This window comes from Ambystoma mexicanum, chromosome 8, assembly GCF_040938575.1.
Source record: "Ambystoma mexicanum isolate Mex_15411 chromosome 8, UKY_AmexF1_1, whole genome shotgun sequence".
Taxonomy (NCBI): domain Eukaryota; kingdom Metazoa; phylum Chordata; class Amphibia; order Caudata; family Ambystomatidae; genus Ambystoma; species Ambystoma mexicanum.
The window spans coordinates 55,185,059-55,212,683 of record NC_090929.1 but is presented as its reverse complement, the minus strand read 5'-3'; the positions used below and the strand labels follow the sequence as shown (position 1 = coordinate 55,212,683).

The 27,625-nt window shown below is 51.6% G+C and overlaps 1 protein-coding gene across 3 annotated transcripts in view; it reads left to right on the top strand.

Annotated features, from left to right (window-relative positions):
• Positions 1-27,625, top strand: part of FIBCD1 (fibrinogen C domain containing 1) — a 1,178,447-nt gene that overhangs the window by 926,013 nt on the left and 224,809 nt on the right. For all 3 annotated transcript variants that reach the window (XM_069609275.1, XM_069609274.1, XM_069609276.1), the window contains one exon: positions 2,715-2,811. In XM_069609275.1, coding sequence (XP_069465376.1) covers positions 2,715-2,811 — 97 coding nt within the window. The remainder of the gene's footprint in view (positions 1-2,714; positions 2,812-27,625) is intronic.

The window sequence follows — 27,625 nt, the reverse complement described above, 5'->3', positions numbered from 1 at the left end:
GGGTAATTACCCAACGTGAAGGTTAACAGAAGGAACTTGTTTTGGAGTATCAGGCCCTCTGACACAAGAGACTTTGCATGAGAAGAGACTTGGGCACAGAAGACCCTGATACTGAGAAAATGAACTGCAAGCTTGTGCCGTAGAAGCCCAGGAGTGTGCCGTGCTCGAGAGTCCTGCCTTGTCCTGTGCTAAAAACCACCTGAGGAAGGGAGACCCTGGCCTTAACATCATGACTTATAATTTTGTGAGCACTTCTTTCTTTTATTGTGAACATTATCCCACACTCTTTTTGAAGCATAGCGTTAAGGATTGGCAATAGTGTTTTTAGTATAGGCCCATTTTATTTGACTAGACTCCACTCTGCATTATTATTATTTGCTGGTCGTGGCTTGCTCCCATCTTAGATTTAGGTTTCGATTAAGTGTTTATCTCACCCATTTTACAGTTTAATAAACACGCTTGAACTTTGATCACTTGTGTCTATCTTACTTTGATTCAATGCCTTCCTTACACCTGGAAGATGTTTAGGGGAGGGATCTTGCTTCCCTCATTGTAAATCCTGGCCTTCCTTCACTGGTGGAAGCTGTAAAGCAGACTGTTCCTTCAGCCAAGGTCCAAATGAGTTCTTGTTACTCCTTGCAAAGTCTTCAGATGATGTTCCAAAAGAGGAGCTCAACCTTCTTTTAAAGCCAAATTGGCCCCAGTGATTGGTGTAGGTTAATCCCACCTTAATGAACCAACCCTGTGTCCCCACCAACAATCTTCTGTTATGCGTGAGGTCATAACCAGAGTGATTTTTAAAAGAGAAGGGAAAGGGATGAAACATGTACTACTAAGTCTCACCCATCTTCTTGTCTGTTGCGGATCAAAGGGTCTCCATGGTTATTTGAGCTCCATGTGGTGCCTGATTAAAGGCAGTGCTCCCTTGAAGTTTGTGGCAAGAACAGACTTTCTTTCATCATCAAATCACATACTCCCACCCCCTGAACGAGGTGTCCCTGTGCGGGTTGCCTACTGTAAACACATGTACCAGACATGACAGCTCACTGTCATTGATACTAAGAGGAGGTAGCTGGCTTCAGGTTGACACAGATGCATATCAATGGTGTCAGGGTTTCCTGTCTTTTGTTAGCCCTGCGACCAGGCCTCTCAGAAGCCTGCTTAAATTAACTCTCATCAGTATGTGTCACTGCCACCTGCAGAGCCAACAAAGGATAGGGCGTATCCATGGAGCCTTTGTTATTTAATTAGGCTGGCTATGGCAGGAGGAAGGTTTTGCCCTCCCCCATTTTGAGATGCCTTGATGTACTCCTGGGTATCACGTTTCAACTAAATGTGACAGGAAGGACTATACTTGTAGGCTGTGTCCACCCAGAGTACACAGGTCTGTGTGTATGTTGTGCAGTGAGCATAGGAAAATGTGTGCAGATTAGCCACACACATTTACCAGAGGTTGATCGAACATCATTCAGTTTCAATTAAAATTTCAAAAAAGTCCAGGAAGGGCAGAACCACCACGTGGATGGTCCAATTCCTCACAACGTCACATAGGCTTTAATGTTAGAGTGAGTGTGTGTTGTGAAAGATTGAATGAGCACATGGTCCAGTGTGCATTATGTACTTAGTGATTCAAGCATCCACCCCTTTATCACAAACATATTTGTGAAATATAAAGATGTCTGGTCATTTTTATTTTCCCAAAATGCTTTCTGATGTTAAGCAAAGTAGCCACGAGTCCTCATTGGTGTTATTTTTCCCCCATTTCTCATAGGGCTATTTTGAAAGGCAGACTATAATTATTAGTAAATAATGTAGATAGTTATTCTACGTTTTTGTGCTAGTTTTGTGCTTTGCAACACATGTAATATTCAAATTCTGACTGCAATATATACTGCAACTGGGGATTAAAAATGAACATTGTAAAATATTAAAAAGAGCAAGATTACAAAGTTAGACCAATTAAACGTTTCCTTTTTTAATAGCTTCATTTGCTGAGAATGCACACTATTTTGTCTTTCAAAATGTTCTTAGATTACAATCATTGATTTGTTTCTTCTGTGAGCACCAAAGTATGGAAAAGTACAACAAATCTTTTAAAACCCAATACAAATCATTAACTATTTCTTATTCCTGGAATGTCTGCACATCATCATTGCTACAGTTTCAAATGCTAGCCAATCAATAACTGTTTCATCCTGCTGCCCCCAGGACTGCCAAGCCAGCCAATCAGGGTCTCCCTTCCCCTAGATCCCCAAGCCATCCAATCAGGGTCTCCCTTCCCCTAGATCCCCAAGCAATTCAATCAGGGTCTCCCTTCCCCTAGATCCCCAAGCAATCTAATCAGGGTCTCCCTTCCCCAGGATTCCCAAACCATCCAATCAGGGTCTCCCTTCCCCTAGATCCTCAAGCCATTCATTTATGGTCTTCTTTCCCCGAAATCCCAAGCCGTCCAATCAAGTTCTTCCTTCCCACTGCTCCCAAGCCATCCAATGAGGGGCTCCCTTCCTCATGCCACGAGCCATCCTATACAGGTCTTCCCCCTGTTCCTCAGCCATCCAATCATGGTGTCCCGTCACCCTGACCCCAAGCCATCCAAACTGGGGTTCCTTTCCACCTGCTCGCCTAGAGACCAGCTTAGAGAAAGCCCAGTCGAGAGGCTGCTCCACTGCCATGCACTCCATCCAAGATGTCTAACAGCAGGATTTCTCTTGCAGGTGGTCCAGCGCAGGGAGGATGGCTCTGTGAACTTCTTCCGAGGATGGGAAGCCTATCGCGAGGGGTTTGGAAAGCTGACAGGGGAGCAGTGGCTGGGTAAGTACAGCTGCACCCCTCTGATATCCTGTTCCCCAGTTCCCTGCCCCATCACTATTCCTCTTTTCAGGTAAGTCACCTCTCCTGCTGGATTTCATTCCCAGATTAAACACATGAGACGGCAGGTTCCCAGGGTTCAAGGTGTGTCTCTGCCTGTCTCTCCCTCTACCTGTGGCTCTTACAAACCCGTGTCTCCCTCCAGTTTCCCCCACCAGCAGCTCCTCCTGTCTTCCAGGTAGGTGCTGTCTGCATAATCTTCCACTGGTTCACTCTTGTTTCTCACTTGTGAAACCTGGCACTTGTCCTTGTAGTTCCGCTCTCATAGCTGATGACTCCTACCCACTGGGAAGACATTACTTCTGGGATTTCTCTCTTGTGGTGCATGGGTCCTGCCCACTGATGTGTCTCTCTTCTGGCACATGGGTCCTGCCCACTGATGTGTCTCTCTTCTGGCACATGGGTCCTGTCCACTGGTGTTTCTCTCTTGTGGTGCATGGGTCCTGCCCACTGGTGTTTCTCTCTTGTGGCACATGGGTCCTGCCTACTGATTTGTCTCTCTTCTGGCACATGGGTCCTGCCCACTGGTGTTTCTCTCTTGTTGTGCATGGGTCCTGCCCACTGGTGTTTCTCTCTTGTGGCACATGGGTCCTGCCCACTGATTTGTCTCTCTTTTGGCACATGGGTCATGCCCACTGGTGTTTCTCTCTTGTGGCGCATGGGTCCTGCCCACTGGTGTTTCTCTCTTGTGGCACATGGGTCCTGCCCACTGGTGTTTCTCTCTTGTGGCACATGGGTCCTGCCCACTGGTGTTTCTCTCTTGTGGCACATGGGTCCTGCCTACTGATGTGTCTCTCTTCTGGCACATGGGTCCTGCCCACTGGTGTCTCTCTCTAGTGGCACATGGGTCCTGCCTACTGATGTTTCTCTCTTGTGGCACATGGGTCCTGCCCACTGGTGTTTCTCTCTTGTGGCACATGGGTCCTGCCCACTGGTGTTTCTCTCTTGTGGCGCATGGTTCCTGCCCATTGGTGTTTCTCTCTTGTGGCACATGGGTCCTGCCCACTGGTGTTTCTCTCTTGTGACACATGGGTCCGACCCACTGGTGTTTCTCTCTTGTGGCACATGGGTCCTGCCCACTGGTGTTTCTCTCTTGGGGCGCATAGGTCCTGCCCACTGGTGTTTCTTTCTTGTGGCACATGGGTCCTGCCCACTGGTGTTTCTCTCTTGTGGCACATGGGTCCTGCCTACTGATGTGTCTCTCTTCTGGCACATGGGTCCTGCAGACTGGTGTTTCTCTCTAGTGGCACATGGGTCCTGCCTACTGATGTGTCTCTCTTCTGGCACATGGGTCCTGCCCACTGGTGTTTCTCTCTAGTGCCACATGGGTCCTGCCTACTGATGTTTCTCTCGTGTGGCACATGGGTCCTGCCCACTGGTGTTTCTCTCTTGTGGCACATGGGTCCTGCCCACTGGTATTTCTCTTTTGTGGCACATGGCTCCTGCCCACTGGTGTTTCTCACTTGTGGCGCATGGGTCCTGCCCACTGGTGTTTCTCTCTTGTGGCACATGGGTCCTGCCTACTGATGCGTCTCTCTTCTGGCACATGGATACTCCCCATTGGTGTTCCCTCTGTGACACATCCTCTTCCCACTTGTGTTTCTCTCTTGTGGCACATGGGTCCTGCCTATTGATGTGTCTCCCTTCTGGCACATGGGTCCTGCCCACTGATGTGTCTCTCTTCTGGCACATAGGTCCTGCCTACTGATGCGTCTCTCTTGTGGCACATGAGTTCTGCCCACTGGTGTTTCTCTCTTGTGGCACATGGGTCCTGCCTACTGATGCGTCTCTCTTCTGGCACATGGATCCTGCCCACTGGTGTTTTTTCTCTTGTGGCACATGGGTCCTGCCCACTGGTGTTTCTCTCTTGTGGCACATGGGTCCTGCCCACTGATGGGTCTCTCTTCTGGCACATTGGTCCTGCCTACTGATGTGTCTCTCTTGTGGCACATGAGTCCTGCCCACTTGTGTTTCTCTCTTGTGGCACATGGGTCCTGCCTACTGATGTGTCTCTCTTCTGGCACATGGGCCTGCCCATTGGTGTTTCTCTCTAGTGGCACTTGGATAATCCCATTAATGTTCCCTCTTGTGATACATCTCCTGCCCATTGGCGTGTCTCTTTTGTGGCACATGGGTCCTTCCCTGGTATTCCCTCTGTGACACATCCTCTTACCACTGGTGTTTCTCTCCTGTGGCACGTGGGTCCTGTCCACTGGTGTTCCCTCTTGTGACACATCTCCTGCCCATTGGTGTGTCTCTTTTGTGGCACATGGATCCTGCCCACTGGTATTTCTCTCTTGTGGTACATGGGCCCTGCACATTTGCGTTTCTCTCTTGTGGTACAGGGGTCCTGCCCGATAGTGTTTCTCGCTTGTGGCACATGGGTCCTGCCCACTGGTTTTTCTCTTGTGGCACATGGGTCCTGGCCATTGGTGTATCTCACGTGTGGCATGCCACCGCCCCTTTAACACCCACCACACTAGAAATTCCTCTTTATGATTTATATCTCTCCAATTCAGTATGGTTTGAAATTAAGATTCAATGAGCAGGAGCTAAAACCAGCTCCTGGGTATCAGGCACCGCCCTACAGGCAGGAGCTACCACAGGGGAACCAGGAGCAGATACAAAGGAGCTATAACCAGCTCCTGGGAGTCAGGCACCGCCCTACGACAGGAGCTACCGCTGGGGAACCAGGAGCGGGTACACAGGAGCTAAAGCCAGCTCCTGGGAGTCAGGCATCCCCCAGTAGACAGGAGCTACCGCTGGGGAACCAGGAGCGGGTACACATGAGCTATAACCAGCTCCTGGATATCAAGCACCACCCTGAAGGCAGGAGCTACTGCTGGGGAACCAGGAGCGGGTACACAGGAGCTAAAGCCAGCTCCTGGGTGTCTGGCATCGTCCTGCAGGCAGGAGCTACCACTGGGGACCAGGAGCGGGTACACGGGAGCTATAACCAGCCTCTGGGAATCGGACACCGCCCTGCAGGTAGGAGCTACCTCTGGGGAACCAGGAGCGGGTACACATGATCTATAATCAGCTCCTGGGAGTCGGGCACCGCCCTACAGGCAGGAGCTACCACAGGGTAACCAGGAGGTGGTACACATGAGCTATAACCAGCTCCTGGGTGTCGGGCACCACCCTGAAGGCAGGAGCTACTGCTGGGGAAACAGGAGCACGCACACAGGAGCTAAAGCCAGCTCCTGGGTGTCTGACACCGTCCTGCAGGCAGGAGCTACCGCCGGGGAACCAGGAGCGGGTACACGGGACCTATAACCAGCCTCTGGGAATCGGACACCGCCCTGCAGGCAGGAGTTACCGCTGGGTAGCCAGAAGCGGGTACACAGGAGCTAAAGCCAGCTCCTGGGTGTCTGGCACCACCCTGCAGGCAGGAGCTGCCACTGGGGAACCAGGAGCAGGTACACGGGAGCTGTAACCAGCTCTTGGGAGTCAGGCACTGCCCTACAGGCAGGAGCTACCACTGCGGAAACAGGAGCGGGTACACAGGAGCTAAAGCCAGCTTCTGGGAGTCCGGCATCCCCCAGTAGACAAGAGCTGCCACTGGGGAACCAGGAGCAGGTACACATGAGCTATAACCAGCTCCTGGGTGTCTGGCACTGCCCTGCAGGCAGGAGCTGCCACTGGGGAACCAGGAGTGGGTACACATGAACTAAAGCCAGCTCCTGGGTGTCTGGCACCACCCTGCAGGTAGGATCTACCGCTGGGGAACCAGGCGCGGGTACACGGCAGCTATAACCAGCTCCTGGGAGTCGGGCACTGCCCTACAGGCAGGAGCTGCCACTGGGGAACCAGTAGAGGGTACACGGGAGCTATAACCAGCTCCTGGGTGTCGGGCACCACCCTGCAGGCAGGAGCTGCCACTGGGGAACCAGTAGAGGGTACACGGGAGCTATAACCAGCTCCTGGGTGTCTGGCACTGCCCTGCAGGCAGGAGCTCCCACTGGGGAACCAGTAGAGGGTACACGGGAGCTATAACCAGCTCCTGGGTGTCGGGCACCACCCTGCAGGCAGGAGCTACCTCTGGGGGAACCAGGAGTGGGTACACATGAGCTATAACCAGCTCCTGGGTGTCGGGCACCGCCCTGCAGGCAGGAGCTACCACACTGGTACCAGGAGCTATAACCAACTCCTGGGTGTCGGGCACCGCCCTGCAGGCAGAAGCTACCTCTGGGAAACCAAGAGCGGGTACACAGGAGATAAAGCTAGCTCCTGGGAGTCAGGCATCCTCCGGTAGGCAGGAGCTGCCACTGGGGAACCAGGAGCGGGTACACATGAGCAAAAACCAGCCCCTGGGAGTCGGGCATCACCCTGTAGTCCGCAACTACCACACTGGTACCAGGACCTATAACCAGCTCCTGGAAGTCGAGCACCAACCTGCAGGCAGGAGCTACCGCTGGGGAATCGGGAGCGGGTACACAGGAGCTATAACCAGCTCCTGGATGTCGGGCACCGCCCTGCAAGCAGGAGCTACCTCTGGGGAATCAGGAGCGGGTACACAGGAGCTATAACCAGCTCCTGGGAGTGTGGCACTGCCCTACAAGCAGGAGCTACCGCTGGGGAACCAGGAGCGGGTACAAATAAGCTATAACCAGCTCCTGGGTGTCGGGCACTGCCCTGCAGGCAGGAGCTACCATACTGGTACCAGGAGCTATAACCAGCTCCTGGGAGTCGGGCACCGCCCTGCAGGCAGGAGCTACCTCTGGGGAACCAAGAGCGGGTACACATAAGCTATAACCAGCTCCTGGGTGTCGGGCAACGCCCTACAGGCAGGAGCTGCCACTGGGGAACCAGGAGCGGGTACACATCAACTATAACCAGCTCCTGGGAGTCAGGCACTGCCCTACAGGCAGGAGCTACCGCTGGGGAACCAGGAGTGGGTACACATGCGCTATAACCAGCTCCTGGGTGTCTGGCACTGCCCTGCAGGGAGGAGCTACCACACTGGTACCAGGAGCTATAACCAACTCCTGGGTGTCGGGCACTGCCCTGCAGGCAGGACCTACATCTGGGGAACCAAGAGTGGGCACAGGAGCTAAAGCCAGCTCCTGGGAGTCAGGCACTGCCCTACAGGCAGGAGCTATCGCTGGGGAACCAGGAGCAGGTACAGGGGAGCTATAACCAGATCCTGGGAGTCTGGCACTGCCCTGCAGGCAGGAGCTACTTCTGGGTAACCAGGGGCTGCCAGGAGATGATAGGGCAGGAGCTACTGCTTGGGAACCAGGGGCTGCCAGGAGATGATAGGAGAGGAGCTACTGCTGGGGAACCATGAGCGGGTACACATGAGCTATAACCAGCTCCTGGAAGTCGGGCACCGCCCTACAGGCAGGAGCTACTGCTGGCGAACCAGGAGTGGGTACTCATGAGCTATAGCCAGCTCCTGGGAGTCTGGCACTGCCCTGCAGGCAGGAGCTACCGCTGGGGAACCATGGGCTGCCAGGAGATGATAGGGGAGGAGCTGCTGCTGGGGAACCAGAGGCTTCCAGGAGATGATAGGGCAGGAGCTACCGCTGGGGAACCAGGAGCGGGTACACGGGAGCTATAACCAGCTCCTGGGAGTCTGGCACTGTCCTGCAGGCAGGAGCTGCCACTGGGGAACCAGTAGCGGGTACACGGGAGCTATAACCAGCTCCTGGGTGTCGGGCACCGCCCTGCAGGCAGGAGCTACCTCTGGGGAACCAAGAGCGGGTACACAGGAGCTAAATCCAGCTCCTGGGAGTCAGGCATCCCCCGGTAGGCAGGAGCTGCCACTGGGGAACCAGGAGCGGGTACACATGAGCAAAAACCAGCCCCTGGGAGTCGGGCATCACCCTGTAGTCCGCAACTACCACACTGGTACCAGGAGCTACAACCAGCTCCTGGAAGTCGAGCACCAACCTGCAGGCAGGAGCTACCGCTGGGGAACCGGAAGCGGGTACACAGGAGCTATAACCAGCTCTTGGGTGTCGGGCACCGCCAAGCAGGCAGGAGCTGCTGCTGGGGAACCAGGAGGGGGTACATGGGAGCTGTAACTAGATCCTGGGTGTCGGGCACCACCCTGCAAGCAGGAGCTACCTCTGGGGAATCAGGAGCGGGTACACAGGAGCTATAACCAGCTCCTGGGTGTCGGGCACTGCCCTGCAGGCAGGAGCCACACTGGTACCAGGAGCTATAACCAGCTCCTGGGAGTCGGGCACCGCCCTGCAGGCAGGAGCTACCTCTGGGGAACCAAGAGCGGGAACACATAAGCTATAACCAGCTCCTGGGTTTCGGGCAACGCCCTGCAGGCAGGAGCTGCCACTGGGGAACCAGGAGCGGGTACACATCAACTATAACCAGCTCCTGGGAGTCAGGCACTGCCCTACAGGCAGGAGCTACCACATGGGAACCAGGAGCGGGTACACGGGAGCTATAACCAGCTCCTGGGAGTCGGGCACGGCCCTACAGGCAGGAGCTACCGCTGGGGAACCAGGAGCGGGTACACGTGAGCCATAACCAGCTCCTGGGTATCAGGCACCGCCCTACAGGCAAGAGCTACTGCAGGGGAACCAGGAGCAGATACAAAGGAGCTATAACCAGCTCCTGGGAGTCAGGCACCGCCCTACAGATAGGAGCTACCGCTGGGGAACCAGGAGCGGGTACACAGGAGCTATAACCAGCTCCTGGATATCAAGCACCACCCTGAAGGCAGGAGCTACTGTTGGGGAACCAGGAGCAGGTACACAGGAGCTAAAGCCAGCTCCTGGGAGTCAGGCATCCCCCAGTAGACAGGAGCTACCGCTGGGGAACCAGGAGCGGGTACACATGAGCTATAACCAGCTCCTGGATATCAAGCACCACCCTGAAGGCAGGAGCTACTGCTGGGGAACCAGGAGCGGGTACACAGGAGCTAAAGCCAGCTCCTGGGTGTCTGGCATCGCCCTACAGGCAGGAGCTACCATGGGGTAACCAGGAGCGGGTACACATGAGCTATAACCCGCTCCTGGGTGTTGGGCACCACCCTGCAGACAGGAGCTACCGCCGGGGAACCAGGAGCGGGTACACGGGAGCTATAACCAGCCTCTGGGAATCGGACACCGCCCTGCAGGCAGGAGTTACCGCTGGGTAGCCAGAAGCGGGTACACAGGAGCTAAAGCCAGCTCCTGGGTGTCTGGCACCACCCTGCAGGCAGGAGCTGCCACTGGGGAACCAGGAGCAGGTACACAGGAGCTGTAACCAGCTCTTGGGAGTCGGGCACTGCCCTACAGGCAGGAGCTACCACTGCGGAAACAGGAGCGGGTACACAAGAGCTAAAGCCAGCTTCTGGGAGTCCGGCATTCCCCAGTAGACAAGAGCTGCCACTGAGGAACCAGGAGCGGGTACACATGAGCTGTAACCAGCTCCTGGGTGTCTGACACCGCCCTGCAGGCAGAAGCTACCACTGGGGAACCAGGAGTGAGTACACATGAACTAAAGCCAGCTCCTGGGTGTCTGGCACCACCCTGCAGGCAGGATCTACCGCTGGGGAACCAGGCGCGGGTACACGGCAGCTATAACCAGCTCCTGGGAATCGGGCACCACCCTGCAGGCAGGAGCTGCCGCTGGGGAACCAGTAGCGGGTACACGGGAGCTATAACCAGCTCCTGGGTGTCGGGCACCGCCCTGCAGGCAGGAGCTACCTCTGGGGAACCAGGAGCGGGTACACATGAGCTATAACCAGCTCCTGGGTGTCGGGCACTGCCCTGCAGGCAGGAACTACCACACTGGTACCAGGAGCTATAACCAACTCCTGGGTGTCGGGCACCACCCTGCAGGCAGGAGCTACCTCTGGGAAACCAAGAGCGGGTACACAGGAGATAAAGCCAGCTCCTGGGAGTCAGGCATCCCCTGGTAGGCAGGAGCTGCCACTGGGGAACCAGGAGCGGGTACACATGAGCAAAAACCAGCCCCTGGGAGTCGGGCATCATCCTGTAGTCCGCAACTACCACACTGGTACCAGGAGCTATAACCAGCTCCTGGAAGTCGAGCCCCAACCTGCAGGCAGGAGATACCGCTGGGGAACCGGGAGCGGGTACACAGGAGCTATAACCAGCTCTTGGGTGTCGGGCACCGCCCTGCAAGCAGGAGCTACCTCTCGGGAATCAGGAGCGGGTACACAGGAGCTATAACCAGCTCCTGGGAGTGTGGCACTGCCCTACAAGCAGGAGCTACCGCTGGAGAACCAGGAGCGGGTACATATAAGCTATAACCAGCTCCTGGGTGTCGGGCACTGCCCTGCAGGCAGGAGCTACCACACTGGTACCAGGAGCTATAACCAGCTCCTGGGAGTCGGGCACCGCCCTGCAGGCAGGTGCTACCTCTGGGGAACCAAAGAGCGGGTACACGAAAGCTATAACCAGCTCCTGGGTGTCGGGCAACGCCCTATAGGCAGGAGCTGCCACTGGGGAACCAGGGTACACATCAACTATAACCAGCTCCTGGGAGTCAGGCACTGCCCTACAGGCAGGAGCTACCACTTGGGAACCAGGAGCGGGTACACAGGAGCTATAACCAGCTCCTGGGAGTCGGGCACTGCCCTACAGGCAGGAGCTACCGCCGGGGAACCAGGAGCGGGTACACGGGAGCTATAACCAGCTCCTGGGTGTCTGGCACTGCCCTGCAGGCAGGAGCTACCACACTGGTACCAGGAGCTATAACCAACTCCTGGGTGTCGGGCACTGCCCTGCAGGCAGGACCTACCTCTGGGGAACCAAGAGCGGGCACAGGAGCTAAAGCCAGCTCCTGGGAGGCAGGCACTGCCCTACAGGCAGGAGCTATCGCTGGGGAACCAGGAGCGGGTACACGGGAGCTATAACCGGATCCTGGGAGTCTGGCACTGCCCTGCAGGCAGGAGCTACTTCTGGGTAACCAGGGGCTGCCAGGAGATGATAGGGCAGGAGCTACTGCTTGGGAGCCAGGGGCTTCCAGGAGATGATAGGAGAGGAGCTACTGCTGGGGAACCATGAGTGGGTACACATGAGCTATAACCAGCTCCTGGGAGTCTAGCACTGCCCTGCAGGCAGGAGCTACCGCTGGGGAACCATGGGCTTCCAGGAGATGATAGGGGAGGAGCTGCTGCTGGGGAAGCAGAGGCTGCCAGGAGATGATAGGGCATGAGCTACCGCTGGGGAACCAGGAGCGGGTACACGGGAGCTATAACCAGCTCCTGGGAGTCAGGCACCGCCCTACAGGCAGGAGCTGCCACTGGGGAACCAGGAGCCGATACACAGGAGCTATACCCAGCTCCTGGGTGTCAGGCATCACCCTGTAGGCATGAGCTACCGCAGGGGAACAAGGAGCGGATACACAGGAGCTAATACCAGCTCCTGGGAGTCAGGCTTCGCCCTGCAGGCAGGAGCTACTGCTGGGGAACCAGGGGCTGCCAGGAGATGATAGGGCAGGAGCTACTGCTGGGGAACCAGGGACTGCCAGGAGATGATAGAGGAGGAACTACTGCTGGGGAACCAGGGGCTGCCAGGAGATGATAGGGCAGGAGGTACTGCTGGGGAACCAGGGCCTGCCAGGATATCATAGGGGAGGAGCTACCGCTGGGGAACCAGGAGCGGGTACACGGGAGCTATAACCAGCTCCTGGGAGTCAGGCACCTCCCTGCCGGCAGGAGCTACTGCTGGGGAACCAGGGGCTGCCAGGAGATGATAGGGCAGGAGCTACTGCTGGGGAACCAGGGGCTGCCAGGAGATGATAGGGGAGGAGCTACTGCTGGGGAACCAGGGGATGATAGGGCAGGAGGTACTGCTGGGGAACCAGGGGCTGCCAGGATATCATAGGGGAGGAGCTACTGCTGGGGAACCAGGGGATGATAGGGCAGGAGGTACTGCTGGGGAACCAGGGCCTGCCAGGATATCATAGGGCAGGAGCTACTGCTGGGGAACCAGGGACTGCCAGGAGATGATAGGGCAGGAGCTACTGCTGAGGAACCAGGGGCTACCAGGAGATGATAGGGCAGAAGCTACTGCTGGGCAACCAGGGGCTGCCAGGAGATGATAGGGCAGGAGCTACTGCTGAGGAACCAGGGGCTGCCTGGAGATGATAGGGCAGGAGCTACTGTTGGGGAACCAGGGGCTGCCAGGAGATGCTCCTGTACATTTTTATTCTATTAGGTATGAAGAACTGTGTGTAAACGTGTATTAGATGTGTTCTAATACTTCTTTATTGGTACACTCAAATACTCAAAGTTAATGTCACATGTTTGTAAGGGACCCGTTGGCCTGAGGAGCCAGAAGGTCGCTTGTAGTAGCTGTTGGTTTCAAGCTGACCGTGCTCCCCTGGGCTTCCTGCTTTTCTTGTAAGCAGTGTCACTTTCCTAGTGAACACCTTTTCACCAGAATCCCCAGTTGTCGGACAGCGCACTATGCTCTATTCTGCCAGACCAGTCTTGCGCGCCTTGAAGACTCTCAGGCAGGGGCAGCTCTAGCTGTTACCTAGGACTGCCATCTCCTGTTAATTGTAATTGTAATGGGTTCTATAACGCGCTTAATACCCAGAGGTTTCTAAGCACGGACCCGGGAATCAAACCGGTGTTGCTCTGCGCTATTTTGCTTCCAATGTGAGCGCGTTGTCCCTGAGCTATCCTCCCGATGAACTCCCCTCTGCCTGATCGACCGCCACACTCCCCCACCCCCAGAAACACACACATCATTCCTGACTCATCTTTCTTTGATCTTCTCTCTCTCCTGATGGCACTCGATTCCTTCTCCTTTCACCCTCATTGATTACTCTGTGTGCTTTTAGTTTTGTCTATTAGGGGACACGGTAAACACTGTCTATAAGCCGAGATTGCTGTCAGTGGAAGTGAAGGAAGGACGCAGATGATGTGTGAGGAGGGACACACAGTCTGTGGGTGTTTTTTGGCCATTCAACACCCATGGCCAGGCTAGTCTCTATGGCAATTTCTACCCACGACCTGCCCCTGCCCGCCCAAAGCACACCCGCCTGGAATCTCTTTGAGTCCAGCTTTGTGTTTTTCTCAAAAGCCATCTGAAAGGTGACAGCTAAATCGCAGCGATACACCTACTGACGAAGCTTCAGGCGTAAGAACGCTGTCTCAGCCACGTCTGCCGAGCTGCCTGATGTATAAGCAGTACTCGTGTCCCTGCATGTGTTCCTTGTATTGAATTCCTGTTAAAAATAAAGACTGACAATGCAAACAGTTATGGCTCCTGGATAGGCATTAGGTGCATATGGCAAAGCGTGAGGAAAATGCGGATCCTAGGCCTATCCAAAAGATAAACCTGTTGGCTTTGCCAGTGCTTGCTTTTGTTTCACTCTCCCAATGGCTCCTGTCCCTTTGTTGTTTTTTTTCAATCTATCCTAATTGATATTGATTCTTTGCTGTTTCTCTCTCATACACGTGGTGTTTCTCATTCCTTGGTTGATCCTGTTTCTGTTTTATTCCTCTCTCCCAGTGGCCCTTGTTTCTTTGTTGTTTCTCTGTACCCCAATGGCAGATGGACCTGTGGTGTTTCTCTCTATCCCCATGGCTGATGCTCCTCTGCTATTTCTCTCTATTCACTTGACTGACACTCCTCTGTTTCTCTAGCACCAGGGTTGATGCTCCTCTGGCGTGTCTCTCTATCCCCATGGGTGATGCTCCTCTGCTGTTTCTCTCTATTTCCTTGACTGATGTTAATCCGCCTTTCTCTCTACCCCTGTGCCTGATGCTCCTCTGCTGTTTCTCTCTATCCCCATGGCTGATATTCCCCTGCTGTTTCTCTCTATTCCCTTGGCTGATGTTCATTTGGCTTTTCTCTCGTTTCTATCCTGTGGATGATGTTCCTCTGGCGTTTCTATCCCCATGGTTGATGCTCCTTTGGTGTGTATATCCCCATATCTTATGTTCTTCTGTTTTTTCTCCCTATCACTGTGGCTGATGCTCCTCTAGTGTTTCTCCCCATCCTCATGGCTGATGTGCCTCTGGAGTTTCTATCCCCATGGCTGATGGTCCTCTGGCGTTCCTCTGTATCCCCAATGGCTGAAGCTCCTCTGGCATTTCTCCCTATCCCCATGGCTGATGTCCCTCTGGTGTCTCTCTCTCTATCCCTATGGCTGATGCTCCTCTAGTGTTTCTCACTATCCTCATGGCTGATGTGCCTCTGGCGTATCTATCCCTATGGCTGATGTTCCTCTGGCATTTCCCTCTATCCCTATGACTGCTGCTCTTCTGGTGTTTCTCTCTATCTCCATGGCTGATGCTCCTTGTTAGGGCTGATTTTCTATACTCTGGCCTGGTGGACAGATGTATAGAAGGCCAATCTATATTGTGACAGGAAGAACTGTGGTAAGCTGTAGCCATACCAGTTTAGGTAGCAGTGGCAGGTGGTCTAGGCTAAGTTCTTCAGAGGGGGTGAGCTTCTAAAGGGTTCACAATGAGGTCATGCAATGGGAATCACAAATTGCACTTAGACAGGATGTATAAAAATACAGTTATTTAATTATGGCCAAACCACACTATAGAAAAATGACTACAAGCAGGTAGAATTATCACACAACATTATTAAACTAAATACATATTTCCATTCACTGGGCATGTAAAGCATAATACAAATCAAATACTCCTGCAAAGAAAAGGTTAAACAAGTATTATGCACAAAAAGGTCCACAGAGATGATCCCTGGCTGAAATTGCCCAGCCCTAAGTTGTTTGGGGCCTTGTGCCCTATTGTTCAAGATACAGTTACACAGAACGTAGGATGCAGAAAAAAATGCAGGTAGGGTCTCTGCGGTCCAGTAAGGGGTTCTTAGAGTTAGGGTTCAATGTAGGAAAATGCCCAAAATTATCCGCAACAGTCAGAGGTCTTGCATAGGCAAGTAATGGCAAAGCCAAAAGTGTTAGAAATAGGTTTACTATGCGCCTGTTGACTTATAATGGGAGTATAGGGGAAGGTTAAAAGCTCAGTAACTTACCCCCTGTTATTCCGAATCTTCCCCAGACTTGATAGAACAAAGGAAGGGTGTCCTGCATTGCTTTTCCCACCAAAATCCATGGTCCTCGATTTCCAGGGGTTGCCTGTTCGAGCTCCACTCTGGTTGATGTCTTTTGCTGGTGTAAGGACTCTCGATTGAAGAATGAAAAAACACACGATGCAGCATCCCTCTCAGGACTGGACTTGGTCGGGTAAGCAGGTTTCAGACGATGCACGCTGTGCACAGGGATGCAACAGGACTCAGTAGCCGTGGTCTGACTTTCCAGTCTATCATGGGTCTCCTTGGAGTTAGGACACCGACATTTTTACGCGGGAGCCTTGCAGTGGCAACTGAGGGTTCACCATGTTTCAGGCCGAAACTCGGTGCGGTGACGTCGCTTGCACAGTAGCCCAAAAATGAAGCTGGTCAGCCACAGGACAGTTCCCGGGCACTTCTGAAGGCTATCTTTGACAAGGCACCGAACAGATGTCGGGAATGGATGGTCCCTCCCCTGCAAGGGTCATAGCACCTTATCAGGCCTACTAAAGATCACAAGTAAGACAGAGCTCCACCAGGGCTGCAGCAGAAGTTGGTTGCCAGGCCTCCTTCAGTCAGGTTTCAGGTTTTTTGATGGGTCTCGCAGCTGGACAGGATACTTGGTTCCTTCAGATTTCTCCAGGATCTCAGAAGAATGAGTGCAGGGGTCCTCTTCTTATCCCGAAAGCCAGATAGGAGCCGAAACTCCCACTAGCCAATAGCAGGACTAGCCCACACACCAGCAGTGGTCCAATCAGGACCATTGGCGGGAACATTCATGCATACTACTCAGACACACAGAAACCAGAATGTGGGTTGGAGTCAGACTGACCCAGCCCACATCCTGCCTGCAAACACACATATCTCTCCAATAGCCCGCCAAATGCTGCTGCTTTTCCAGGCACTGGAAGTCCTTATAAGGATTGGCCTGGCCGCTCAGGCCAGGAAGAAGGCTAAATAACAAGATGGGAAAAGAACAGGTGACAAATCTCGTGGCACGGCCATGTTTGACCAGTAGCCACAGTTAGTAGCCAACCGCGGTAAACGCGGTAAAGCAAAAACAAAATTCCCCAAAAAGTGGGGAAAAGTCACTGCTCCCACCATCCCATACTTTAAGCACGTATATTGTAACCAAAAATCCTCTGAGTGTTAGTCTAGGGCAAAACAAAAAAGCACCCCATTGCACTGCAGTCTAAGCTGCTTTGTGCAATGATAAAAAATTACCACAGGTGATACAAAAGTAACCAAATGTAGTAATACAGTAACACGACTAAGGGAAACACTGTTTCCCACTACTGATAGCCTGAAGGACGATCGGTTTCCCCATAACATATGAGCAAGGGCCAGTGCAGTGAAGCTTAAAGCTTCACTGCACTGCAAAAAGTACAGGTCAGATTAAAAAATAAAAGCACAAGGTTAAGGGGTTCCATAAAGATGGACGGAAAGGTGCAGTAAAGAGAATCTTTCCTACACTGCTCTGGTGTTTCTTTCTATCCCAATGGCTGATGCTCCTCTGGTGTTTCTCTCTATCCCCATGGCTGATGCTCCTCTGGTGTTTCTCTCTATCCCCATGGCTGATGCTCCTCTCATGTTTCACCCTGTCCTCATGCCTGATGTGTCTCTGGCGTTTCCCCATGGATGATGTTATTCTGGTGTTTCTCTCTATCCCCATGGCTGATGCTCCTCTCGTGTTTCACTCTATCCCCATGCCTGATGCTCCTCTAGTGTTTCTCACTTTCCCCATGGCTAATGTTCCTCTGCCATTTCTTTCTATGCCCATTGCTTATGTTCCTCTAGTGTGTTTCTATATTTCCCATGGCTGATGCTCCTGGGGTATTTCTATCTGTCATGGTTGATGTTCCTCTGGTGTTTCTCTCTATTCCCATGGCTGATGCTTCTATCGCGTTTCCCTCTATCCTCATGGCTGATGCTCCTCTGTTGTTTCTCTCTAGCTCCATGGCTGATGGTCCTTTGGTATTTCCATCCACCATGGCTGATGCTCCTCTGGTGTTTCTCTGCATTCTCATGGCTGATGTTCCTCTGTTGTTTCTCTCTATCCCCATGCTGATGCTTCTATCGCGTTTCCCTCTATCCTCATGGCTGATGCTCCTCTGTTGTTTCTCTCTATCTCCATGGCTGATGGTCCTGTGGTATTTCCATCCGCCATGGCTGATGCTCCTCTGGTGTTTCTCTGCATTCTCATGGCTAATGTTCCTCTGGCGTTTCTCTCTGTCCCCATGGCTGATGCTTCTATTGTGTTTCCCTCTATCCTCATGGCTGAGGCTACTCTGTTGTTTCTCTCTATCTCCATGGCTGATGGTCCTGTGGTATTTCCATCCACCATGGATGATGCTCCTCTGGTGTTTCTCTCTATCCGCGTGGCTGATGCCCCTCTCGTGTTTCCCTCTATCCTCATGGCTGATGCTGCTCTGTTGTTTCTCTCTATCCCTGTGGCTGATGCCCCTCTCGTGTGTCACTCTATCCTCATGGCTGATGCTCCTCTGGTGTTTCTCTGCATTGTCATGGCTGATGCTCCTCTTGTGTTTCCCTCTATCCTAATGGCTGATGCTCCTCTGTTGTTTCTCTCTATCTCCATGGCTAATGATCCTGTGGTATTTTCATCCTGCATGGCTGATGCTCCTCTGGTGTTTCTCTGCATTCTCATGGCTGATGTTCCTCTGGCGTTTCTCTCTATCCCCATGGCTGATACTTCTATCGCGGTTCCCTCTCTATCCTCATGGCTGATGCTACTCTGTTGTTTCTCTCTATCTCCATGGCTGATGGTCCTGTGGTATTTCCATCCACCATGGCTGATGCTCCTCTGGAGTTTCTCCTCTCTTGATATCTCTAGTATCTTTCAGTTTCCAATCTGACTCAAGTCTCCTGTTTCTGCTGTGTGTGTTTCTTTCAATCCCCTCATTCTCTGTGGTGTTTCTTCTCTGCCATGCCCCCTCTTCACTCGATTCCTCTCGGCAGCTCCTCTGTTGACCCTGCACCTCTACTGGTCCCATCTTCAAAGGCAGCTGTGGCTCTCCTTTTTTTAGCTGCCACTTTGCTCCTCTTCCTTGGGTAGTTATATTTCTACTGTGGCTCATGATTGCTTTCTGTTTCCCTTTCCTTTGTGGAAAATGTTCCTTTGTGTGTCTCACATCCCATGGTCTTTTTTCCTTTCATTTTTCTTTCTCCCCTGTTGGCTCTTGTTTTCCTGTTTCTCTTTCCTCCTTCCCTAGTGTTCTTCTGTGTTTCTCAGCATTCCACGTGCCTGTTCTCCTTTCTTTTTTCTTGTGCCTCCATGGCTCTAGTTCCTTTGCTGTTTCTCCCTTCTGTCTATGGCTTCTGTTCAGTTGTTGTTTCTCACCACCTCAGGAGTTCATTTGTCTTTCATTCTTCTCATGCTCATCGTTGGCTCCATTCCCTTTGGTGTATTCTCACTTACCCTGATGGCTTATGTGCCTTTGATGTTCCTCTCCCTTGATAGCTCTTGTTTTGTTGTTTCTCTTTCCCCCATTGCTAGTGTTCTTCTGTGTTCCTCACCATTCTAGGTGTCCGTTTTCCTTTCCTTTTTCTTGCTCCTGAATGGTTCTAGCTTCCTTGGTGTTTCTCCTTCCTTTCCATGGCTTCTGTTCGGTTCTTCTTCGTTTCTGTCCTTGTCTAATGTCCCTTTGGTGTTATTTCCCTAATGACTCCCGATCCTTTCTGTTTCTCCCTATCCCAGTGGCTCAACTTTACGTTCATGTTTTCACCTCCATGGATCCTCTACCTTTGCTGTTTCTCCCTCTGACAGTGGCTCCTGTTCCTTTGTTGCTGCACTCTCCTGCCCAATGCCTACTTTTTCTTAGTTATTTGTCTCTCCCCTGTCTCACTCTCTTCTATTTTTAATTTCTATCCCCACGACTCGCACCAGTTTAGTGTGTGCTCCTCCCCTGATGAAACCTATTTCATTGCTGTTTCGTTATCCGCCTTGACCCTTCATACTCTGCTGTTTCTCTCTACTGTATCTTGGTTTCTAATTTTCCATTCATGTTTCTTTCCTCAAAGGTTCCCTCCTACATCCGGTGTTTCTAGGCACACGATGATTATTCGTGTCCTGATGAAACCCATTGCATTGCGGTTTCTTTCTCTTCCGTGACCCCTGATCCTTTGCTGTTTCACTCTACAATTTCTCAGTGGTTCATTTTCCATTCATGCTTTTTTCATCCTCCGCTCTCTCCTTCATTTTGTGCTTCTATCCTCATGAGTCATTTCTCTTTAGTGTTTCTCCCTCCCCCTTGACACACAGCTGTTTGTTGCTTCTTTCTCCTCCATGAGCCCCGAGGCTTTGCTGTTTCTCTCTGCCATTTCTCAGTGGCTCATTTTTCATTCCTGTTTCTTTGTTTTCCTTGGCTCCTATTCCTGGGTTTTTCTCTCCATCCCAGGGGCCGACTTTTCTTTAATTTCCCTCTAGCTCTCTCCTTGATGGCTCTTTCTCCTTCGGTGTCCCTCCCCTCCATCATTAGTTTGTGTCCCTTTGTTGTTTCTCGCCGGCCCCTGGACCCATACCGCTTTGTCAGGCTATGTCCTGTAATGTGGCATTTGTTAAAGCGTATCAGCTGTCAGTTGGCTTCCCGCGCACATAAGGGCAGAAACACAACTCCATGGGCTCCAGCAAAAGTTACCATGGGAACAGACATATTTTTAAGAGCCCCTGAGGAGGGGATGCTCGCTGATTGCTCTTGGGTTTCCAGGAGGCCGCTGCAAAGCTTTGTTGTCTGCCTTGCAAAGCTTCTGCAACCAGCCCATGTTTTCCGGGATTTTACTGGCTGGGAAGGAAGTTTCCAGCAAGGGCTGTAATGGCTGAATGTCCACCTGCTACTCGCACGGTGGTCGTGTCCATGCGCTGGCATTCTGACGCCACTGGAGAGGAGCAGTGACGTCTGCCGCCGTCCCGGGTATAAGATACGGGCATCCCAGGGCTGGGGCATCTTGAGTTCTCAGCTGAGATGCTAGCAAAGGCGGAGACCCTGAGATAACTGGGCACTCACCTGGATCCCCAAATTCCTAGCCGACGGTATCGGAGGGGTTGGGCCGTTCTCTTGTGGCCAATTCCAGACTGAGGGCCTCATTACGACCCTGGCGGAGTGGGTTTACGCCAGCGTTATTCGCGGCGGACCCGTCCGCCCTACTACGAGTTCCCGTAGCGCCATGGAGCGTTTTCCGCCTGGTTTTTCCGGGCGGAGAAATCCATGGCGCTACGGGACCTTGTTGTTAATTACGCCACCGTATTTTACGGTGGCGTAATTAACGCCTTCCCCACTCCCATTATACCCTATGGGGCAAAAATGGGAATGGGGAAGGGTAAAATGGGGAATGGGGATTTACCGCCCCGCCAAGGTCGGAATGGGGCGGAAAATCCGCCAACCCCCATGGCGCTATCGGCAGCTTTCCGCCGTGCTCCATGGTGCATTTTGCACCGCGATTTCCGCCAGGGTCGTAATGAGGGCCTGAGTCTCCAATGAGCACGATCTCAGACTTGGATTCACTCAGCTCCAGCGGTCAGAGCCCAGCATGCAAGATTTTATGCTGAACCCCTCCTCATTATTGTAAACATACTTTTGGCGCCTGCCCACCAAATTCCTGCACTGCTTATTTCTTCCATTAAACGCTGTTAGTGTCCTCCAATTAAAAAGAGCCGTGTGCCTCCCTTGGCCATCCTCCTCCCGAGCCCCCTTAGGGGCCATACCCACAGTTTGAAAACCACTGCTTTCCCCTCCGTTGATGGCTTCTGTTTGTTGCTTATGTCTCCCTCAAATTATCTTGCATTTTGTTTTATCTCTGTCCCCCTCCCAGTGCCTCCTCTTCTCTGCACTCTCTGCCACCCTTTGCCCTCCTCCTCCCAAGAGGTGTGTTTGATGGGACACTCTCCCCCAGCCCCTGCCCCCTCCTTCGCTGGTAGGGGTTCTCCTATACTGTAAGAGCTGTGTTTGATGGAACACCCCCCACCCCCTTGTTAGGCAGAATCCTGTGCAGTGCCCTTAGGGACCACTACACACAATTAAGACTACAGGTGGCAATACAAGTTTTACCTTTGGTACAAGCCTGTACTACTAGGTTATAGTGGTAGCAGTGGCGGAGCAGCCAGGCTTATCTCAAGAGTATATGAGCAGTAGCAGAGATTACACAAAGGGACCACAATTACTGTGGCTCAAGCAAACACGGACTCAAGGTTTCAGGTAAAAAATATAAGTACATTTATTTTTAAACCATTTGTTATTAACACGACACTTCTATGAATTCAAACACCACACGTAAAATATACTACAACTAACCAATTCACTTTGTACAGTATTATTCGAGGTAAGTACCCTGTGCTTGAATGGACCGGTGTTACGGAACAGAACACGTTACCGTGAATATAATTGCGATCACTTTTCACAGTTCGGTCTACTAGATAAACGCGTATCCGCGGTAAGAAATGCTACCGGGGTAAAACACAAACTTAGCACCCGAGATACCCAGAGAGAGTTGGGGGCAAAAATCACAGGCAATATGTTGGTTAGACAGACAGAATCTCAGAACACATATAGACAGGAATTCAAGAGTCAAAGGGCCGGAGCCAAAGTCAAGTGACACCGGGTGCCTGTTGTCGAGGATCACACAGTCGGACAGTTCGCGATTCAACGTTGCCAAGAGTACTTTGATATTGTCAATGTTCGGAAGCAAAAGTTGAAGGAGGGAAAAGTAAGGACGCGCCTTAAAGTAGAGAAATAGGGATTCCACCCAAAATTCCTCAAACAGGACACAGTACCTTTCTCAAAGAACGAAGCTGGTGCCACGGCAGTTGTTCCTGTTGGTTCCCGCAGACACACGCTTTCCTGCAGCTTCAGCACAAAGAAGGACGATGAGGGGTCCGCACCACACAGAGATGAGGCCGGCAGCAGCAACAATGAATAAAAGGTGCGCTCCTTAAAAACAGGAGAGGGTCTTCAGGTGGCTATCCGGACCATTACAGCAGTATGCAGCGATTTCGACCACGAAGGTGACCTCTGACTGAAGAAGATGAGCTGGTTATCCCCACCAAGCTCAAGGGAAGAAGACTCAAGACTGGATCTCCTCTTAGTCGTTGAAGGGTAGATAGCTCAGGACTGCAGCAGGGCTTTACCGGTACGGGGTAGTTGCACCAGTCGACCTCTCCTCCACTTCTCGTCGGTTCCTTGTAGTTCCAGTGGCGACTCTTTGACTTCCAGCCCAAGAGACCTGCCTTTTATGCGAACAACCCCCAGTCACACAGCCTGGCTGTCAATTACCCAGCAGGGGGGTTGTCCAGCCCAGACAACCACCCTGGCCAATCATGACAAAGTGTGACTTGGGTTTCCTAGGATACCCTGTGCAGGGGGTGACTACACCCTTCCCTCACATTCAGCCCACCTAGACACCCAGGCGCCTTGAGGAGGGCTACTAGGTAGAAGCCCGCCAAAAGACAGTGAACAAAGAAGGCAAACCTAGGTTACCGCACAAAGTAAAACACAAGAAGGAGTTTAACAAAAATAAATGGCGAATAAACCGTACCGGAGCCAAACAAAAAAAGGATTTGGTCAAGCGGGTTTAAGTTTGAGGCTAACACAATAGCCTACAATATTACCACGGTTATATAAAATAACTGCAGTAGAAATTTAGGGTACATACCACTGCTATCAGCCATGTCTAAATGTTACAGAGCGAAACAATGCTCTAGGAGGTACAGATAAAAAGAGTTACGAGTTAACCCTTCCAGTACTCCATGTAAAATGGGGTGTACTAGTTCTGTGGTTACATTTGACTAAGCAAAGTAAATGGTAACTTTATCCTTTTTTGGGGGACAGTAGTCACCTCAGAAATGGAGTCGTTGGGAAGTCTGAACGACAACCCTGTGCCACTGCACAGAAGGTGCTGTGTGACACACACAAAGAAGGGGGCTACTGAAGTGGTGTACGCCAGAGCCCACAATCACAAAAACAGGTGAAACACATTGCAAAAATACAGGTAAGAGTGGTGAAAAGCTCACACTCTTACCAAGTGGAAAAGATACAACTCCAGATATCCAGCAAAGCACATGAGGGACTCACTAGGTAAGGGAAATTAGCCATGAAATGAGAATTCTCCCCAACACTCGCCCCCCCCCCCCCAGACTAAGGGACAGGAGGATTTAATCCACTCCTGGATGGTTCTCATACCTCTAGTCGGTTACAAACATCCTAGAGAGACCATCAGCATTTTGGTGGTGACTTCCTGCTCTGTGATCAATACAGAAATCAAATCCTTGCAGGCAGATTGACCATCTGAGTAACTTTGGGTTTTCCCCTTTCATTTGCATCAGCCATCTCAAGGGTTGGTGGTCAGTCTAAATAGTGAAGGTAGATCCATACAAGTATGGTCTAAACCTCTTCAGTGCCCACACAATAGCAAAACATTCCTGTTCTATTGTTGCCCACCTTGTTTCAGGAAACTTTAACTTCCTGCTGATGAAACAAATAGGGTGTTCTCAACCTTTCTCATCCAGTTGACTAAGGACTGCACCTATACCTACATTTGAAGCATCAGTTTGTACAATGAAGGGTTGGTGATAGTCAGGAGCTCTTAGGACTGGAGCTTGACAAAGGGCTTTCTTCAGACCTTCAAAGGCTTGATTGCACTCCTCATTTCACTTGACCTTTTTTGGAAATTTGGGAGAGGAGATGACATTCAAGGGAGAAGCTATGGCCCCATAGTTCTCTATGAAGTTCCTGTAACACCCAGTGAGACCTAAGGAGGCTCTCACTTGGGTTTGAGTAGTAGGGGTGGCCCAGATTTGTACAGCTTGTACATTGCTAGGTAATGGCCTTATTTCACCTCCTCCTACCTCATGTCCAAGGTAGAACACTGAACTCTGACCAATTTGACATTTGCTTGCCTTTATAGTCAGATGGGCCTGTTCCAGAGCCTGCAATACATAGCCTAGGTGTTCAATATGTTCTTTCCATGTAGGGCTGAACACTGCAATGTCATCCAAGTATGCCAGGCAGAAGTCCTTCATCCCATTCAGAACTTGATTGACCATCCTCTGAAATGTAGCAGGTGCATTCTTTAGTCCAAAAGGCATCACCTTGAATTGGTAGAGGCCAGCTTGGGTAGAAAAGGCAGTTTTCTCCTTGGCATGGTCTGTCAGGGCTATTCGCCAATAGCCTGACGTTAGTTCAAATGTGCTGAGGTACTTGGCTGCACCAAGTTTGTCCACTAGCTCATCTGTCCTAAGCAAAGGATGGGCATCAGTTTTTGTGACTGCATTCAGAGCTCTATAGTCCACGCAGAATCTCAACTCCTTGGATCCTTCCTTTGGTACAAGCACAACTGTGCTAGACCGTGGGCTAGTAGAGGGCTTTATAACCCCGAGATCAAGCATCTTGTTGACCTCATTCCTTATATGGGTTCTGACATTGTCTGACATTCTGTACCCCCTGCTTTTGACAGGCAAACTGTCATCAATGAGTATATCATGCTGGCCCCAAGGGGACGGAGGCAAACTGATTCAACAGTAACTTGCACTCATCCAGCTGGTCAGATGTGAGAATGGAAGAGAGATTAACTCCTTCCACTTGCTCATCTAAAGGTAAGCCTCTGAGGAGGTCAGGCAGAGGTTCACTCTCCTCCTCCTCCAGAGCTGAAGCTAGAAACAAAGCTCCTATGTCTGGTCGAGAGACATATGCCTTTAAACGGTTGGTGTGAAAGACTCTGGGAGCCTCCTTAGGTTTGTCTAAATCCACCAGATAGTCTACCTCTCCAAGTTTACCCACAACTTTGAAAGGTCCTATCCATTTGTCCCGCAAGGCCCTCTGCTTGTGGGGACCATAACAAGAACAAGCTGGTCTTGAGTGAACTCAACCATGTTAGCCTTCTGGTCATGCCAATGTTTGACCAGAGCTTGACCAGCCTTCAAGTTATCAGTTGCCTCTGCCATCATGTGTGACATTCTCCTTTGGAGATCTATCACATAGTCAGTCACTCTGACTGGCTTGGGGGAAGAAGCACTCTCCAACCTCTCCTTAATCAGGGCCAATGGGTCTCTGACTGGATGACCATAGAGAAGTTCTAAGGGACTAAATCCTACTCCCTCCAGAGGGACTTCCCTATAGTCAAAGAGAAGGCATGGCAGTAGAAGGTCCCACTTTCTTTTAAGGGGTTCTTGTAAAGCACCTATCATGCTCTTCATAGTTCTCTTAAACCTCTCTATCAATCCATTGGTTTGGGGGGGGTAGGCAGTTGAGAACTTGTAGGTGACTCCACAGGTTTTCCACCTGGTTTGCATGTAGTGGGACATAAAATGTGATCCCCTGTCAGATATCACCTCCTTAGGAAAACCTACTCTGGTAAAAATACCAAGTAGGGCCTTAGCCACAGCCAGAGCCCTAACAGTCCTCATAGGTATGGCTTCAGGAAATCTAGTGACATGATCCCCTACAACCAGGATAAACCTGTTGCCGGAAGTTGTGGGAGGGTCAAGAGGACCAACAATGTCAATCCCGACCCTCTCAAAAGGAACTCCCACCACTGGGAGAGGCACTAAGGGTGCCACATTCTTGGATCCACTCTTGCCAGAGGTTTGGCAAGTGTGACATCTTCTGCAGAATTTGTTTACTTCTGACCCCATCTTAGGCCAATAGAAGTAAAGAGAGAGCCTTTCCTTGGTCTTTTTAAAACTTAAGTGACCAGCCAAAGGTATCTCGTGGGCTAACTGCAGAAACTGGAGTCAGTTCACTAGAGGTACGACACGTCTTTTGCAGTCTCCAGGGGTTGACTCAGTTGGTTCACTGTAGAAGAGGCCATCTTCCCAGTGCAACCTATACTTCCCAGGCTCAGTCCCATTGACCTGAGAAGTTGCCTGTTGGAGAAGACCTTTCAAGGTAGGACATTCCCTGTGTCCCTTACTGAAATCTTCCCTGTTGGGTCCACCTTCTTCCAGTAAAGACTGCAGCTCAGGATGGTCATCAGGGTCTAGATCTCCTACCCAGGTAAAATCTTCTTCTAGATCTGATCCCTCAGTATCTAGTTTGACCATACAGGGTTGAACCTCACACTCAGCCTCAGCTAGTGTGGGAGTCACAGATGTGACTTTGGACAGTCTCGGAGATGTCCTTCTGGGCACAGGAGTGCTTGCTGGTTCTTGCTGGCAGACTTGGGTTTCCCCTTGGTCTTTCCTTGCCCTGCAATGGCAGTAAGTCCTGTGGACTTGGGGTGATAGTTTCCTCTATCATGTCCCCAGGATAGCCTCTCAAGGTTCTCTCCCTTGCAGACCTTTTGAGCTCCTGCTTCCTTCTGCTGGGGGTCTGGGGTACTAGACACAACTCCAAGAGGTTTAAGGTCATTACCCAGCAGGACCCTCCCTGGTACGTTATTTTGCACACTGACAGGTATTCTGACAGTCATGTCATTACACTGGATGAGAGCTGGTAACTGGGGAACCATTTGCACAGGGCCTCCAGCTAACCTGGTTAAGTGTTTGGGTGCCTTAGCAACATCCTCCACCTTGAGAAAACATTCATCAACCACAGTTATGCTGGCACCAGTGTCTCTGATGGCAGGGGTCTCCTCACCATTCACAAGAACACTATCTTTGTAATACTCTTTAGTATTATCTGGGATTGAGTTATAGACATCTAAGTTCTGTTGTTCCCAAAGACCCAAGGACACTAAAGAAACACTAGCTGAGACTCTCATGGGCTCATCAGCTAGTAACTGAAAGTTTCCACTGGCTATAGGTACTTCATCTACCTGGGAGAAGGCTAAGGAGACAG